Source organism: Channa argus, chromosome 1 (genome assembly GCF_033026475.1).
Source record: "Channa argus isolate prfri chromosome 1, Channa argus male v1.0, whole genome shotgun sequence".
Taxonomy (NCBI): domain Eukaryota; kingdom Metazoa; phylum Chordata; class Actinopteri; order Anabantiformes; family Channidae; genus Channa; species Channa argus.
In genome coordinates this window covers 52,813,846-52,831,611 of record NC_090197.1, presented here as the reverse complement: position 1 = coordinate 52,831,611, position 17,766 = coordinate 52,813,846, and the positions used below count along the sequence as shown (strand labels likewise).

Here is a 17,766-nt window from a genome sequence, read left to right as displayed (position 1 = left end):
GAAAGAAGCCCCCTCCGTTAACTAGATCCTTCAGGTTGGTTGGGACGTAGCTATTGTCATGCTTATCTAAACTAAACCAGCTGAAGGTAAATTAGCTTTAGATTAACATCACATAGCTCTAGGGGGTCGGGGGTGGGGTGGGGTGGGGTGGGGGGCGTTGGGGGGAGAGAACAACCTTACTAAAGACAATTTGCAAATTTTTAACTCCAACAAAAAATACAATTATTGTTGTAAAAAAACAATTTCTGTAAAGTCATATATATGCAGAATATATACACACAAAGCTCCACTTACTTTCAGTAATGGCAGTGATTATGTTGACTGTTATACAACAGCCATCATTAGCTGTACCAATCAGTAAGCCAGAAATTTGACTTTAAAAGCAAACACGTGACAGAAATAGAAGTATTATTTTACTTTTTATTTCTTTTTCCAGTTTACCACAAGCAATTGGGATAAATAACAAACAAAATCAAATATTTTCATTAACCAGATTTTCATAACAGGCCATGGAAGTTATTGGGCAGTATGTAGTGACTGCAACTCAGGTCAGAGTACAGGCACTTCGGTCAGCTGATGTCCAGATAGACTGGGAAGAAAAGTATGGATTGATTAAGAAAGTCCTCTTTTGTTATGGATTAATCATTGTTTTTACAACTGTACAGAATGGACTTTAATGAGTACCTTTGCAAAATGGTTACTACAACCTATGAACAAGGGATTTAGAAATATTGCATAGGCAAGTGACACACTGAATATACAAGATTACATAGAAAGTGAAGTGGAAACATTGTGAAATCAGCAACAGCCAAAATAAAGACTGTGTATCCTCACTGACAGGCAGGTCTTTTTGTGCCCTGGTGTCTAGTAAATCTACCTGTGTACTGTGTATACACAGCATGATATCAGATCATGCCTTACAGTCTGATGCATGAATTTCCAAAATCTGTTCTGTCTGTCTCACATTTTTTTAGATGTGTACAGATCTCATTTAGTAGTATGAAGATGAGGAACTGACTGCCACTGATTGGTTTTCAGGCTGGATTCACACTTGACTAACAAATGGTTTTAGGTTGATGTCACACTAACGATTTGACAAATAAAAAAACTGTTAGCATTCTTCGACATGATACATGGTTGTCATTCTTGATGAAAAAGTGTAGTTGAAATGTTACACATGTTGAAAATGAAATTACTAACTTTATTTGTCGAGGTCGAGTATTTGGCTATTGGAATATAAAACGTTTTTGCCGATACTTCCAGTGTGTGCTTGTTTGTATTAGAGAGAGAGAGAGAGAGAGAGAGAGAGAGAGAGAGAGAGAGAAAGAGAAAGAGAGAGAGAGGAGTGGGGGTTGGTTAGAAATTCTCAGTAAGAGGAAATGAGACAGAAAGTGGAACAGCAGCTCACTAAGCTTAGATCAAACTCGTTGTTAGTGAATAAGAACGCCACCAACGTGTTGACTAGTATCTAATAACTATTAATGAGTAACAAATAACAGAAACTACTGGTATCTATCTGGGCAGGTGTGTATGACCATATCAGGAACACGGAAACTGCGCACCTGTAAACTGACGTCATACGCTGAAAGTACCTTCCCTAATCCAGCTGAAGTCACTCAGTCTGAAACTACCTGCTGGAGATAAGACAAAGGAGCCACGACGACAGGTCGCCAAGGAATATACCTAGAATTTATCCGATTGACGTTGTTTTTTTTTTTTTAAACTGTGATTAAGAGAGTGTTGGGACGGGATTTGACAAGAGATGAGGACCGCTCGGTTCGCAGTCTGGGGCCTTTTAGTCTTCGTTTTTCAGGTGAGTGTTTCTTTGTACCTGTAGCCGCGTTCGTCGTGTTTGTAACTTTGAAACACTGCTGGTTAATGTTGTAGCCTTTTTTTTTCATTCATTTAACATTGGCATAACAATTTGAAGTATAGTACATTATATTTGCATTAAACAAGTGTTTTATGGCAGTAAATCTTTAGCTTTATCCAAATCGCACTGTGGGGGACGCGACTAATGGCTGGAGCGGCCGTCACGCGCTTCAGGGAATAAGACTGATTTCAAGAGACCATCTTGATTCACACCGGTCTTAAACAACTTCTGCAGAAACGATTAAAACTCTTAACACACACAAATGTGTTAATCGCCATTTTAGTTAGTTATTAAAATCGAATATTTTTGTAGTTAGTTTCCTTCTCAGTCATTGAGTTTGCAGCCTCGCCCTTGTTCCGTTGATGACGTCTCCAGGTTAAATTCCAACGATTTTAAATTCGATATGGTCTCATGCGAATAGTAGGAAATGTGTTCATATCAGTCGATTTAACCCATATCTTATTTGTCAAGTCGTGTTTTTATAGAAATTATTTAAAACTTTTTTTTTTTTTTGCGTTTTTAACGCTGTCAGCATTCATCAAGAAGTTAATCTTAGCGATTAGCGTTAGATTTTAAAGTTTGGGATTAGTGAGTGACGCACAGAATGATTTCCCCAAAATGCTCGTTCCTATTAATGTGAACCTTCTACCCCCTGAGCAGTCATGTTTGATGCTTATGTTGTTCCCCACGCAAACCAGTTCACTTTGGCTTTGGCTTTTTTTTTTAGATTTTTGCTGCCTTGTAAGTAGCTTTGGATAAAAGCGTCTGCTAAATGTGAACACAAACCATTTTCACATGTATATTTGCAGCGTTGTCTGTTTTTTTTTTTTTTTTTTTTAATCCTTATATCCTACTTAAATGCTACTTTAGAGTCCAAAGGGTTTTGGGCTCATCGGCCACTTAACAATTAATCTGAAACGGTATTCACAGAGTAATTTGTAATTAATATTTAGTTTTTCCAGTTTATCTCTTTTGGGAACACTTAACATAAATTTAGTGTTTTAAATGTTTTGCCATTTCAAGTTTTCTAAATGTGTTTTGTAGCCTTCAGTATACATATTTTCCATTTTCCATTCTTCTAGGTCTTAGCTATAGAGACTGCAGAAGAGGCAACATGTGTATCTGGGTTTGAGTCAGATTTCTTGATTTTCAAAGTAACCAGAAAGCACCTGAGGCGGGGCACAAGACTGGGCAAAGGTAAGAACAATCCAGGAAGCTACTCTCTTACTCACTGTCTAATGGACAGACCTTAATGAAACTATGTAGTGTTAATATTTTTGTCTCATTGTACTGTGTGAATTATTTTAGTGTTTTCCGTCTTGAAAGGAGGGTTTTCAGCTATGGGTGCAGCTAGACCCAAGCAGTATATGAAATTCCTTAGCATTTGCTAGCACTGCTCTTACTCAGATGTCCTTCTGAAGATAAGCTGTTCTCACATTTAGCCTAAACAACCCAACGTCTCAACTTGCAGTCACTTCATGGAGTGCATGAACCTGGAGGGCAAAACAATGTACCTGAGCCTGTTTTGCAGGCTCTCATTAACTAGTGTATTGTATTACTTCAATGCATAAACTGGCTCCTTATGAGAGACAGCTGGAACACTAACATTAACTGGAGAAGTCTGAAACTGCTACTGCTGGGTATCACCTATGAGCATTGTCATAGCTCTACTTTTTGCATTGCATCCCTACTTAAGAAACTTGCATGTTATCATTGACTATCAATTCACCACCTGCTTGGGCTATATAAGACATAAAAACAAACTCACCATGCATTTTGGCAGACTTTAAGGACCATTTACTGACCACAGAAGGAATCTTAGTTTACTGGAGGGTAACAACATCCTAATAGTAACTTCTCACATAGACCAGAAAGTAAAATAATTTTAATTGTTCGGTTTATCACATTGTTTGCAATACCACAGCTCCACATTACTTTGTTAGGCTATGACTAATGTAATAAATAAATCTGAAGTGGTTAGTGCTGCCATCTCTGAGCTAGAAAGTCCCTGTATAGACTTCTACGTTTTCCCTGTGCTTGTGAGTTTCCTTCCACCGTCCAAAGACATGTATGTTAGGTTAATTGCCTGTAGGTGTGAATGACGGTCATCTCAGGGCCACTAAGAGAAACAGACCTGTCCAGGGTGTAACCTCCCTCTTGCCCAGTCACAGCTGGGATACACTCCAGCTTCTGCAACTCGGAACAAGATAAGCAGTTGAAGATAATGGGTGGATGTACACACAGTAAAGTCAGTTTCAGTTCTTGTCTGGAGAGAAATGTAACTGTGAATGATGTTGTGCAACTCTTGAAAGATAATTTTGATAAAGAACAAATTAATTAAGTTATTTAATGTCATCTGTATAGCAGAGAGGAGATGAACAGTTAGAATAATGGGACAATCTGTGTAACATTGCGGTGTTTTAAGAGTAAAGTGCTAAAGGTGAAATAAAATTAACCTGCTGGAAAAATCATAGGAACAAGAGAGTAGTTGTTCAGATTTGGTGCTTTAAATTTTGGTCAGATATATTGGAAAGAGCATAAAACTGACAGGTGACTGAGTGTGATATGTTTTGTACCTAAAGCTGCAAGAAAGTTCTGAGGTACTTGGTGAAATATTAAGTGCAAATTGTCTGTTAATACAGAGAGCAGTTAGCTTGGCAGTTTGCTCTACCCTGGGTTCTCTGACAACGTAGGTGGCTTTACACTTGCCCTGTAGAAATAAACTCCAGTTTAAAGTTAGATACTTTACACTTTTTGTTTTTTCAAGGCTAATGGCTGGATCTTTATAAGAACTAAAATTATTTATAGAGTTTCAGTTTGGGATTGGTGATACCAAAGTAAAAATGTTATGTTTATAATGGGGGGAAAAAAACGTACAGAGATTTGTCATTTTTAGTTATACTGTCAGAATGCTGCAGCGACAGCAGGATGGGAAGCTCTGCGTGTTTGTAATATGAGTTCATAGTCAAATGTGTTACAACTCTCTTATCTGGTACATAAGCAAAGAACAGGATTTTCATACATGTTAGAAATACAAAAAAAAAAAAACCCACAGAGAAACCACTGTTTTAAAAGACTTATGTTTCACATCAGCCTAGAGACTATTGTAGGGCCAAACTTGCACTTTTAGAAGAGTTTATTCCTCTTTAATTTGAAAAGGTTCAGTGACAAATTGAATGTGAATAGGTTCTGTGATTTGTAAACTCTCTGAAATAGGGTGGCCAAAACTTTAGTACCACCTCCATTAGACTCCACTACCCACTATGACATCAATGATAAACACTCACCAGGTTTTTATTTCCTATTTGGCACTGCAATTGTATTGGATAACTATTTATTTTTTCCTATCACAGTGGGTTTCACTGACTGCACAGACCGCACAAGATTTCTTTTCATCAGTGATGACAACTGTTTCATTGTACAGACAGATGGCTTGTTAAAGGTGCGTATTTAAGCAGTTGATTGCAAAATGCTCACTTTTTCAAAGACCTAATGTGCTTTTCTGCCTCTGAATTGTAATACTTGGCCATTATAGATCTATAGTTTGATATTTAGGGAAAAAAATATAAAATCTTGGTTTAGGTGATTTCTGTAAATGTGCTGTAACAAAATGCAATCTCACACATCGTTATGTATCTATGAGCAGTATTTTGAGTAAATGTCATTACATGTTAGCAAAGAATATTATCAAATTGCCTCAGAAGTTTAGTTTGCACTTTTGTTACCAGTATATTGGCTATTACTGAGTATTGTTTTTTGTTTTTGTTTTTTTGTTTGTTTTTTTCCCCTCTTCCAGGTAAAGAGAGCTGTAGATCTTCATGAGGGACACAGGGATTTCTTCATCAACTCATGGGATTCACAAGGTCGAAAAATGACCCTTCCTGTCAGGGTACTGTACCAAAGGCATCACAATGCTCATCAGCATGAGGATCACAATCAAAATGTTGAGGATCATGATGGAAACCACAACCATCAGCACCATCTTATTGAAGTGGACTCCACTAAGTACCCAGAGGTAGGACTGGAGACACTATTGACAGGGTATTGAACAAACTTACAGTGCAATTTAGTTAAAATAAAAATGAAAGAATGGATTTGTCTCACGTGCCTAATTCCTGGTATTTCAGGGTACTGGAATAATAAAGACTGTTACTGAACTAAGTTGACAGTGAAAAGGCTCTGAACACAGACTTTAACAAACACTGCCCCTCTGTGGTTGTGTGTGAATAGCAACAAATTTGTGGTTCCAATCTGTAGTTTTTAGTTTAGTTGGCTTACTGACGGGGTGCTGGTTTTTTACATTTATGTATGTTTATATTAATGTTAATAGGCAAATTATGGGCTGAAGCTGTTTTTAGCTATGATCTGATGCTTTTTTCAGTTTTACTTCTAAATTGGAATGTATTATTGTGATGTCGAAACAGCATACTGTCAGTAACAGATCTGTGAATTCTGAGCTTATTTCCAACTCTCGACATTCAGTTGTGTTTAATTCTTGAAATCACAGAACAGAGCCACAGAAATCCCTTAAAGACAATTTGTGGTTCTCTTGTAGTAATATTTGCACCTGATTGAATCAAAGTAAACACCGTGGATGGTCGCAAGCCCACTGGGCACTAATGCATGTAGCTGCTTTCTTTAGGAGTGGGGGACAAAAAGAACGCATTGGTCAGTCAATTATATAAAATGAACTACTGGTTGGCACGAGTGTCATACTATGCTATGGTTTCAGAGGCACAAAAGCGGTGGTATGACTTTGTGACATTTATTTCTTCTTGAAGCTGCACCATCTTCTTGGTAGCCTTAGCCTTCCCAAGCATGACCATCCAGGATAATAATGAATTTTGTTCTTGTAACCAGTCTACAGGTATAATTATTTCCCCCTTTGGCAGAAACCCTGAAATCGTATGCTTGCACCAACCCATTGAGCGTCAGACTTCAAACATTGAATTAAAAGCTCACCACATCTACCAGTTAGAAGTTTCCTGCTTTCACAACAAATCGACTGACTGTAACTTGTCTCAAATGCAGGTTGCCTCTCTGCTCCTAGGTGTCCTGACTCTGTTCAGCTCTCTTTCCCCTAATGTGTTTTTCCATTTACATTTAGTCATTTTGCAGACGCTTTTATCCAAAGCGACTTACAAATGAGGTACAAGGCAAACCAAAATCTAAGTCAAGGAGAAAACATCAAAGCAAAGTACTATCAGAAAAATGTTCAGTTCACGAGATGCAAGTGCGAGAGAGCAGAAAGGATTTTTATATATATTTTTTTAAGGAAAGTCTTTTACATAGGTGATTTTTCAGTCTCCTTAACTTGGTTTCTACTTTACTGCCTTGTTTTTCAAATTGTCACAGCATATTATAAAATGACTTTGTGCATATTGTGCTTTAATGACTATTTTAAGCAGCTATTGCCTCAGTAGTGTTTTAATCAGACACTATAATGCGTGTTAAGCTTTCAGGCTTTATTGTACTAAAACAGACCTGACAGTAGGCTACATGGCTGTTTAACCTCTATTGCTTATGCATTTAAAAATTTGAAATTGTTCCATTCACATGTGTTTCTGCTTTGGTTGTCAGACATACCTGAATTAAGAAATTATTAGAAATGTGTGATCATGTCCTACTGCGCTGATATGATATAAAAGTAGCTGACCATGATGAGTTTGCTGTTGGGTTTACTGGCAAAAACCACCTTTCACACAGGTGTAATCTGGTGTTACTAATAATGCACCTTGGACAATCATGGGGTCATGATCTGAAAATGTGCTGCTTTTGTTTTGCATTTGGTTTGTTTCTAATGGGTATTGTACAATTCAACCGTTTGCTGGCTAAATGTGTGTGTGTTTTTGTAGCGTGCAGATGATCCAGAGGTGCCTGTCCTGAATTTCCCAAAGTCTAGTGGAGGGCTAAAGAGAAAGAAGAGAGAGTGGGTTATCCCTGACATCAATGTTGCAGAGAATACCAGAGGACCCTTTCCTTTTAAAATATCACAGGTAAGAGGAGACAAAGCCCATTGTGACAGAGAATTTGATATGGAACTGTATTTTACGTATTTCTTTCTGTATGTAATGTGTTTGCTTCCACTGTGTAATTTAATCTGTCTACAGTTTAAATTAAATAGAGCTTTGAATTTTCCTGTATAGGAAACAAAAGTTGTACCCCTTTATTGTCAAATGGAAAATATTTTGACATATTTAATGCACAATTAGCTATGTCAAATGTTCCTTCATCAGAAATGTGTTTTTTTTTTTTTTCATATTAAAATACCAGGTTCAAAATAAGGGGGTAATAACATCTGCACATGAATTTGTATTAACCCTGTGATATGTGAACTTGGAATAAAGTTATTTACGTTGTTTGCTTTGAAAAGTTAATTTCTTAAGACAGTAGTTGAATGAATGCAAGATCTAGGGGCACCTTACTGGTCACGATCGATGTAGTCGGTGACAGTAATGTAACTGCTGTTGTGTGTTTTTTTTGTTTTTTTAGATTCGCTCTAGTGAAGACAAACTAAAGAAGATCTACTACAACATCACTGGTCCAGGAGCTGATCAGCCACCTTTGGGCCTTTTCACCATGGATAGAGGCACTGGTATCTTGTACGTCACACAACCACTGGACAGAGAGAAGCAGGCCCAGTACAAAGTAAGCAACCAGTTTCATGGATGTTTTCTCTACATGAGCAGAATTTGATGGTGTGCTGCAGTTTAATGTTGAAAGTTAAGAGAAATTCAACCCATATTGAGTCAAATTCTGCAACAGTGCATATGACATGCAGTGGGCAAACACAATCCGTTGTTTTGAATTAACTTTTGAGTTCTGTTCTTTTGTATTGTTTTAGACTAGGAATAAAATGTGTACATGCTTTATTTATTTATTTTTTTAAATATCACTAATGATACAAATGTTTGTCTGTGTGCAGTTTCAAGCGCATGCTTTGGCAGAAGGTGCCGGAAATGCTGAGGCACCCATGGAAATTGTAGTGAATGTAATCGACCAAAATGACAACAAACCCATATTCACTCAAGATACCTACATGGGCGAAGTTGCTGAGGCCTCACCACTGGGTATTTAGTGGATTTATTCCATCCGTCCATCCACTATCTGTAATCCTTTATCCTGTTCAGGGTGGGCTGCAGGGGGCTGTAGTGGATTCACTTTCAGCCAGAAAAGTGTTCTCAAGGAAATAGAGAAGGATACAGCTAGAGCTGCTTAATTATGGAAATAATTTTAATCACTCATCACCCGATCCAATAAATAAGAACCTGTAACGCAAACTAGTTATCTAATGATAACATTAAAGGAATGGAAGAATTTATTATAGTCTGTTCTGTTATTATGTTAAGCCTCAACATTTGTTTGTGAATTCCTTCTCTCCAGGATTTGAGGTTATTACAGTTGTGGCCAAAGATGCTGATGAACCAGGTACTGACAACTCAGACCTCCTCTATAATATTATGAGCCAGGACCCGCAGTTTCCCACTGTCTCAGTATTTACCATCAACCCAGTCACTGGGGTCATCAGAGTCAATGCTCTTGGGCTTGACAGAGAGGTGGGTCAGTTATAATTAGGTGAAATTCCTATGTAATGCCCCACAGTCTAACAAGTCTTCTGCCTCTGATTCTAAATGGTTAAAAACTGAGTTTCTCTCTTCCAACAGAAATGGCCAAAGTACACTCTGACAGTGCAGGCAGCAGACATGAAAGGAGATGGGTTGCGTGGAGAAGCCAAAGTAATTCTTACTGTAACAGATAGCAACGACAATGCTCCAGTTTACACTGAATCCACTGTAAGTACCACTTAACTGGAAATTTACTCTTTGCTAACCCCCCCATACAGAGGGCTCACAAGTTTTGGGTCTTAATGTGTTGTTGGCAGTGACAACTGAGCAGGTCTTGGCTTGAAGCAAGTGGCCTATATTTATTCTGTACTTGCACAGAAATGAACTGAACTAAATGATCTTGATGATCAACAGTCTTTTGTGGTTTTGGTTATTTCTAATTGTTGATCTCTTTCCTTTAATACATCCTTTAAATTCTCTCAGTATGAGGCAGCAGTAGATGAAAACAAAGTGGATGTTGTGGTCATTAAGATGTTGGTAACCGATGGTGATGAGCCATATACCCCAGCTTGGAATGCCAAGTTTAGGATTGTGGCTGGTGATCCTGGAGGACTTTTCAACGTGACCACAGGAAGTAACAAACAGGAGGGAATCATTACTACCACTAAGGTAGGAAATGAAGCAGAAGTTGTCAGTTGAACTACATTCAATAAATATTGAGTTAAATCCTTAAATCCTTCATTTCATCCAGGGTCTTGACTATGAGAAGAACAGCAGACACACTCTGTTGGTTGCGGTGGAAAATGAGGTTCCTTTTGCTATTCCGCTGATCACGGCCACAGCTACAGTGACTGTGAATGTACAGGATGTTAATGAACCTCCAATCTTTGATCCTGTACAAAAGACTGTGTCAAAACCTGAAGACTTACCCATCAACAGTGATGTGGCAACTTACACTGCAACTGACCCAGACACCGCACGCAAACAGAAAGTGATGTAAGATCAAACTTGAATGAAAGCAATGCCTTGTCTCTCTGGAGATCTATTTGAAAGGTTATCAATGCTAGAGGAAGTTATAAGTAAATCCCCACAAGTACGAAGTGCTCTTTTTATTACCTTTAGCCTTTACTGGTGATCAAATTTAAAATTTGAGGAAAGGTGGTACAAGTTCCTTAGACTACTAAAGGTTTTGTTCTTAATGTTGGCTTATTCTATTAACACATTTTTTCTTAAATGCTCATCTGGTGATTAGGGATGAGAACTTAAGGCGGATCAGAATGCTACATAAAGTATAAACAAATATGCAGAAATATAAATTAAAAATTGCATCTTTTCTGAACAATTTTAAACTTCTTTCTAATTGTAAATGGTAGTGATGGGTAGACAACACCTCATGGAGTGCATGGTACTTCCCTTACTGTGCTGACAGTATTGGTGTATATTTGACATCTGCTGGATACATTAAACATTGCAGGCAACATGTAAAAACCGTGTCGTGGTTAAACTTGGTTCTTCCCTTCTGATGGATGAATGGTCCTGTCATCACAAGGCACTTTACAGAATAGTCAATTCTTACACAAGGTACAGATGATGCAGAAGTACATTTAAAATAAATAAATAAATGAATGAATAAAATTTAAAGCAAGTTTTCAGAACCGCATTGATGAAGTGCTCCTGTTAATGTAAGACAGCTCAGAATTTTACATGCAAATAAAATTAAAAGTTAAGTTGTGAAATGATTTGAGTCCTTCAAGAAAGGAATTTGAACATAATTAACTCAAATTAATAATCAAATGAATTCAAAGCGATATACCCATTGATATGGGTTTTTTTACTCTTTGTACTTTATACACGGGCTGGCACTTTGGTATTGTTTAATCCGTCATGAGTAAATGGTGCGCCATAAAATAAGAATTTGAAGGTGGTTTTTTTTTTTTTTTTTTCTATCTCCCCCCTATTTACAATTATTCAAACTGAGGACTTAATTATGTTTGTCCTACAACCACAATCCACAACAGGGCATAATATTCAGTTCCTGGTTTCTATTTATACCTTTTACATTTGGTTGCTATCATTTACACACTCTTTTTTTGAAAGTTGTGGGACTCACCCTAGTCTGTGATGAATTGTCTTATTCCCCACTGTGAAGCACATTTAGTTCAGTTTTATTGCATTTACATCTTTGTGTTATTCAGGTATAAGATAATCAGTGACCCTGCAGGCTGGCTAAATGTGACAAAGGAAACAGGCCTCATAAGAGTGAAAAGCCTCATGGACAGGGAGTCTGACTTTGTCAGGGACAACAAATACACAGCACTCATTGGTGCATATGATGATGGTAAGTGTGAATCAAGATTTAACCTTTGTAGTTTTGAAATAAAACTTACTAAAATGAAATTTAGGAGGGCTGCACTCTTGGAAAAGTGGAAAGCTCAGACCTTGTGGCCGTTGTTGTGTTAATGCATTTTTGGTCTAAAATGTGTTAGTTCAGGTCTACAAAGAAACAGATGTTTTTCATGAGTCAATTGTGTCAATCACATTAGTCTAAAATGGTCCAATTAAAAAGCTATTTACAGTTTTTTGTTCAACTGTGTGCTGATGTGTCTCTAATTTTTATTAGATACCCTCCCAGCCACAGGAACTGGCACGCTCATAATTCAGCTTGAAGATGTCAATGACAATGCACCTACTATAGAGGAACGAGAGATTAAAGTAGGTTTTCTTTACACTTGAATGGTTATTATGTGACTTTATTTTGGCAATCTTTAATTTGAAATTGTTTTATTTTTGCCTCCACATTCTGCAGTTTTGTAACAAGGACCCAATACCTATATTGCTGTCAGTGACGGACAAAGATGGCCCAGGTTTTACTTCTCCATACACTGTCTCTTTAGAGGGCTCATCCAAGAACAACTGGACCGCTAGGATGAACAGCTCAAGTATGTGCATTATAAATACAGTGCTAAAAATGAATTGTCTAATCCCTGAGGAAATGGTTTTTACTCATAAGTAAGAACCAGTCAAATAGCAGTGTCTGATAGAAACATTTAGTACAGTTGTAGAAAAAAGCATTTAATGTTTTGGCACTTATAATTTTCCTCATTGTTCATGCCTGGTGGTTTACAGAAAAACAAAATAGACATTAGATTTTACAACAGTATATCAGGTAGTGCTTCCTCCTGCTCTGTTACCACCATTTACCAATTAGGATAATGCAGGGCTCATGAATTCAACATTTCTAAATTGTTCTTTCTTATAGAAACTGGTATAATCCTGAATTTGGCCACTGAGCTGCCCAGTGGAGTTTACACTGTGGTCCTGAGAGTTGCAGACAACCAGGGCAAGGACCAGGACTGCACTGTGAAGGCCACTGTGTGTGACTGCACTAGGGAATATGGGGCGTGCGACAACCGACTTGCAGGTTCCGACAACCTGCCTGCAATCCTAGGAGTACTAGGAGGAATCTTGTTGCTACTCAGTAAGTCTGATTTATTTTATTTTTTTATTTAGGTCCTGTAATTATTGGAAAAATCTACACTGCAAATGTCAATGTAGTGCTATTCATTTGACCAGCTGCTGGCAGTGAGAAACTCTTAAGTGATTCAAGAACTGCTGCACGGTTTTGTTAACACAACAATGTCCACACAGTGAATTAGCTCCATCTTTTTAGACTCACTAGCCTCTTTATTAGGTACTAGTACATTTTAACAGAGTAAAAGTAGAATTTATGGGAGAGAAGCTGTATTGGACTGCATTACATTGTACCTAATAATTTTTATTTATTTTTTTAACAGAACCATTACTTTCAATCTGATACAATTTATCGTATGTTGTAACTGTTCAATTAATCAGGGTAATTTAATCAATTTAGCTGTTTACAGTGCCTGTTTTTTTTTCCCCAAACCACCCATACAATTGTAACTTTACGATACAACTCAGTTTAGCTTAGGACTGTTGAAGTGTTATGAGTCTTCAACATTTGACTTCTCAATTTTAAGAACAGCTTACTTTTGCATTTAGGTGGAAAAAACATTATGAATGAGGCTGCTGAGCATGCAGTGGTACTAACATTACAGTCTTAACTAATGGGTGACAGTTTTAAAGGTCTTTTTAAATAATTTGTCCAGAAGTGACAATGATAAACTCTACTGCTGAGAGGCTCAGCTTTTACCACTTTAGTAGGATTAACATTTGTCTTGTGTTTTTTTATTTTATTTTTTTAAGTGCTGGTACTGTTGTTGCTGCTGTTTGCAAGACGGCGAAAAGTAGAGAAGAAGGAGCCTCTACTGCAGGACAGTGACATCAGAGACAACATCTATTGCTATGATGAAGAGGGAGGTGGGGAGGATGATCAGGTACATGAAGAGCTTTTCATCATGTGGTTATAAGATTTAAGTCTGATATCAAACAGTTGAGATTGTTAGTGAGCCATGTAAAAATTCAAGGGTGGCTCTCACCCATTTGGTACATACAGGACAGATGTATTCAAATCTCCATCCATATATAGACTCAGTGCTTTTATTGGAGACATCTTGTTTAAAATATATATGCAGTATCTGATATGTAATCCCCCCCCTTGATGTGTGTTTTGTTTGTTTGGTCCCAATCAGGACTACGATCTAAGTGTTCTTCACCGTGGTCTGGACAACCGGCCTGAGGTGTTCAGGAATGATGTGATGCCAAACTTCATGCCGGCTCCTCAGTACCGGCCTCGCCCTGCCAACCCAGAGGAAATTGGCAACTTCATTGATGATGTGAGTTAAACACTGACTTTTCAAATGCTTAAAATCTGATGAGCAGAAACTAAGTTTTTGAAATATTATTATTATTAATATTGCATTGTTAACCCAGTTGACTGTATATCATGTGCTGTCCTCAGAACCTAAAGGCAGCAGACAATGACCCAACAGCGCCACCCTATGACTCCCTTCTGGTGTTTGACTATGAGGGAGGTGGCTCTGATGCAGGAAGCCTCTCCTCCTTGAATTCATCGAGCAGCGGAGACCAGGACTACAACTGCCTCAGCGAATGGGGACCCCGCTTCAAAAAACTGGCCGACATGTACGGAGGAGGTGAAGATGACATGCTGTAAATGTACCTGAGAACAGACAACATGGATGCACAGATGGCTGCATGAATGTGACTTTGCAGTAAACATCAATTGATGTGAATGCATTTCAAGAAATTGCTCCCAGCCATCACACTGTGTCCTTTTACTACAGTCAAAGGATGATGTTGTTTTTTTTGTCTTTTCTGGAGCCAGGTCTTCAGCCTCAGATGCATGGATTTTGTGCAGATATTTGACTTTGCCTTTAACAGTTGCTTACTGGTACACTGACTACACACATGCTTGCAGTTGCACTGATAACATTTGATCTTATGGCAATGGATGGTATATTATGTATTCTTTGTAATTTTGTACTACTGCTACACTTATATTTCCTTGTTTTTTATTTTTGAGAAAACTACAAAGGAAGGTGAAATCCACTTAGCCAACAAACTCCCATCACCCTCCAAATGTGTGATTAGAGTTATCAATAAATGATTTTAAAAATGTTTAAGTATCTCCTCAGTCACATCTTTATTGCATTGTAATGTTAAGACTCTTTCAGTTGCCTGCAAAAGGTACTTGTAAATAATTCTAAAAATTCTTTCAAGCTTGGTGTAAATTTATCTAAATTCTTATGAATGAACCTTTATAATGAAACACTAATTTCCAATATGAATACACTAAAACATTCAGAGTTAAAGGAGTATTGACAGGATAGTCCTGCCCCCCCCCCCACCCCCACCACAAAAAAGATGAGAAGTTACTGTAGTGCTTTAACAAACTCAAGTTTCTTGTTTTCTTTTTTATAAGACAAATTGCACCATTGCCGTTCTACCTTTACACTCTTTTTCTTTGGATACCACTTTATGGGACTGGGGCACAAAAAAAGGTTCAGTCCTATTAATACTAACCCCTTACAGTCACCAATGTGGAAGAAATGACCTTGAAATCAGTAGTTCTGACATTCAGATGGATGACAGAAAAGGATTAGTGCTAAATGTCAACTAACTGAAATGGAGAGTGGCAAAGTGGCGCAACACCCCCAAAAGCTGAATGTAAATTAGAATACAATGACAATTCTCTATTTTTAGGAATGTGTCCCTAGTAAACAAGAATTGTATAAAATTGAGCCAGATGTAATTTGATTTAGCAATGTCAACATAAATCTCCACCTTAAGCAGGAAACAGTAAATGGGGCCTAACGTTACAGTTCATGTATTGCCTGCAGATCCCAATTCACCAACCAACCCAGGGCCTTTGGGGCAGCACAACATACGATAAACTGTATCAGATTGAAAGTAATGGTGCTGTTAAAAAAAATAAAATAAAAATTAGGTACAATGTAATGCAGTCCAATACAGCTTCTCTGCCATGAATTCTACTTTTATTCTGTTAAAATGTACTAGTGTACCTAATAAAGAGGCCAGTGAGTGTTTGTGTGAGAGCCTATACTGTCAGGAGCCATGTCATCAATGACTGCATAACAGTATGTCAAGTTAGGAGCTGACAAGTTAGGAGCTGCACTTTGCCCCCTGTACCAGATCTGCAAGGGGGCAATGTAGGGCAGCTACCTCCCCTCACACACACTCTTGGCTAACTTCACACCAAGTGTTCAATCTTTACAGCTGTAGTTGTAAATAAGTTGTTAAAATGAATGAAACAAACATGGTAGACAAAGGCAAATATTCAACTTGTGGACACCCACAAGATCCTGTAAACATTTCACCAATTTGTTGGCAATAAGCTGTGGGTCAACAAGGACACTGGAGCAATCCTGAATGACAAAACTAAGACGTTCAGGTCACGTGAATAAGATGTAGGTGGATCACAGAGGCAAATGAGGCTACAGGAGCAACGGACACCATGCACGGGGGGGGTGAGGAGCATCGCGGGCTACAAGACCAGCAGCCAGTTGACTGAGGAGAGTGTGTATTTGGCCAACAAATCTAATTTATTTATTTATTTTTTGTCCTTTCGGCTTATCCCGTGAGGTCAGGGTCACCACAGCGGATCATTGTCCGCATGTTGATTTGGCACAGTTTTTACACCGGATGCCCTTCCTGACACAACCCTCCTCAAATACCGGGCTTGGAACTGCACAGCTGGTGGTTCAGTGTCCTGCCCAGGGACACTTCGACATATAGCCAGGGCCAGGGATCGAACCACTCACCTTGTGGTCCGTGGACAACTGCCCTTACCAACTGAGCTAATTTTTTTATTTATTGGCCAATAAATCTAATAATTTTTAAAAATAGATTTTTATTTTGCCAGCAGTGTCACTATAGGCTGCACAGTCCCTTTTCACACATCCCAGACACCATTTTCAGACTCCTTCATAATGATCATCTCTGCATAGAGAACTGAGAAGGCTTCAACCCTCATAGGGTGTGGGTTCGGATGGAAGTACCCTGAGGGCACTCTCAGCCTGTGCTCCCCAGATATGAGCTCCAAAACAATCTTTGGTACAGAAACCAAGCATCACATTTTCCACCCCACAGGGACCATCTCCAGATATGGTTAGATGGATACAAACAACTACATACTGGTGACTTCTGGAGGCCTTTGAGAGACGGATTGTGGAGTCCCTCTCGCTCTTGTCAAATCCTCACTTGACCCCATCTAGTTCACTTACCAGCCTCAACCAAGAATGGGTGATGCAATCATCCACGTGCTCCACTACACCTACACCCACCTGGACATGCCCTGGGGCCTCTGTCGGAATTATGTTTTTTAATTTTATTTCTCTGGTGCATTCAACAACATCCAACCTGCCCTGCAGGAGAAATACAAAACATACAGGGAGACACTCAGATGCTCCACAGAGCTCCTTTCTACCAGTGGCCTTTAAACTGCTGTATAACTCTGTATTCATAATTTTAACACAATATAAATATCTATGTGCACCACACTATTAAATTAATTATGTCCTAATCCCCATATGTATCACAAACACACTTCATTTAGACTTTTAGTTGCATTTTCCTCAAATCCAACTTTTGCCCATTGGTAGACCTCACGTAGAGAAACATTTTCGGTTGGGTAGGATCTGGAAGTTCCATGGACTGGTATGTCTGTATGTGATCAGATTCAGTCAGCATTAAAACTGATTGAATGGCATTTGACCGTAAATATGATCATCGTTTGGGTTCTTATGAGTCTCCCCAATTTTTTGGACTTCTAAAGTGTGGACACTTTGCTAGATTTGTTAAAAAGTACCCACCTGTCCACAAAAAAAGAGTTTGTAGTTGTATGTGTTCTTTGCTCTGCTTTATCATTCA

The 17,766-nt window shown here is 38.4% G+C and overlaps 1 protein-coding gene across 1 annotated transcript; it reads left to right on the top strand.

Annotated features, from left to right (window-relative positions):
• The first annotated feature begins 1,432 nt into the window (after positions 1-1,432).
• Positions 1,433-14,994, top strand: LOC137099321 (B-cadherin-like). Its single transcript, XM_067476021.1, has 18 exons — positions 1,433-1,813; positions 2,956-3,070; positions 5,227-5,315; positions 5,670-5,888; positions 7,729-7,869; positions 8,366-8,521; positions 8,799-8,943; positions 9,257-9,429; positions 9,538-9,666; positions 9,922-10,107; positions 10,190-10,434; positions 11,634-11,776; positions 12,059-12,150; positions 12,245-12,377; positions 12,698-12,916; positions 13,663-13,793; positions 14,049-14,192; positions 14,318-14,994. The coding sequence occupies exons 1-18, from the start codon at positions 1,763-1,765 to the stop codon at positions 14,528-14,530; spliced, it is 2,724 nt and encodes a 907-aa protein (XP_067332122.1). The 5' UTR covers positions 1,433-1,762; the 3' UTR covers positions 14,531-14,994.
• The last annotated feature ends 2,772 nt before the right edge of the window (positions 14,995-17,766 follow it).

Bases quoted from the DNA above. Each gene is read 5' to 3' on its own strand.
- LOC137099321 (XM_067476021.1), top strand. From the start codon at position 1,763: ATGAGGACCGCTCGGTTCGCAGTCTGGGGCCTTTTAGTCTTCGTTTTT. The intron at 11,777-12,058 runs GTAAGTGTGAAT...AATTTTTATTAG, and splicing joins CATTGGTGCATATGATGATG to ATACCCTCCCAGCCACAGGA. The intron at 12,151-12,244 runs GTAGGTTTTCTT...CACATTCTGCAG, and splicing joins TAGAGGAACGAGAGATTAAA to TTTTGTAACAAGGACCCAAT.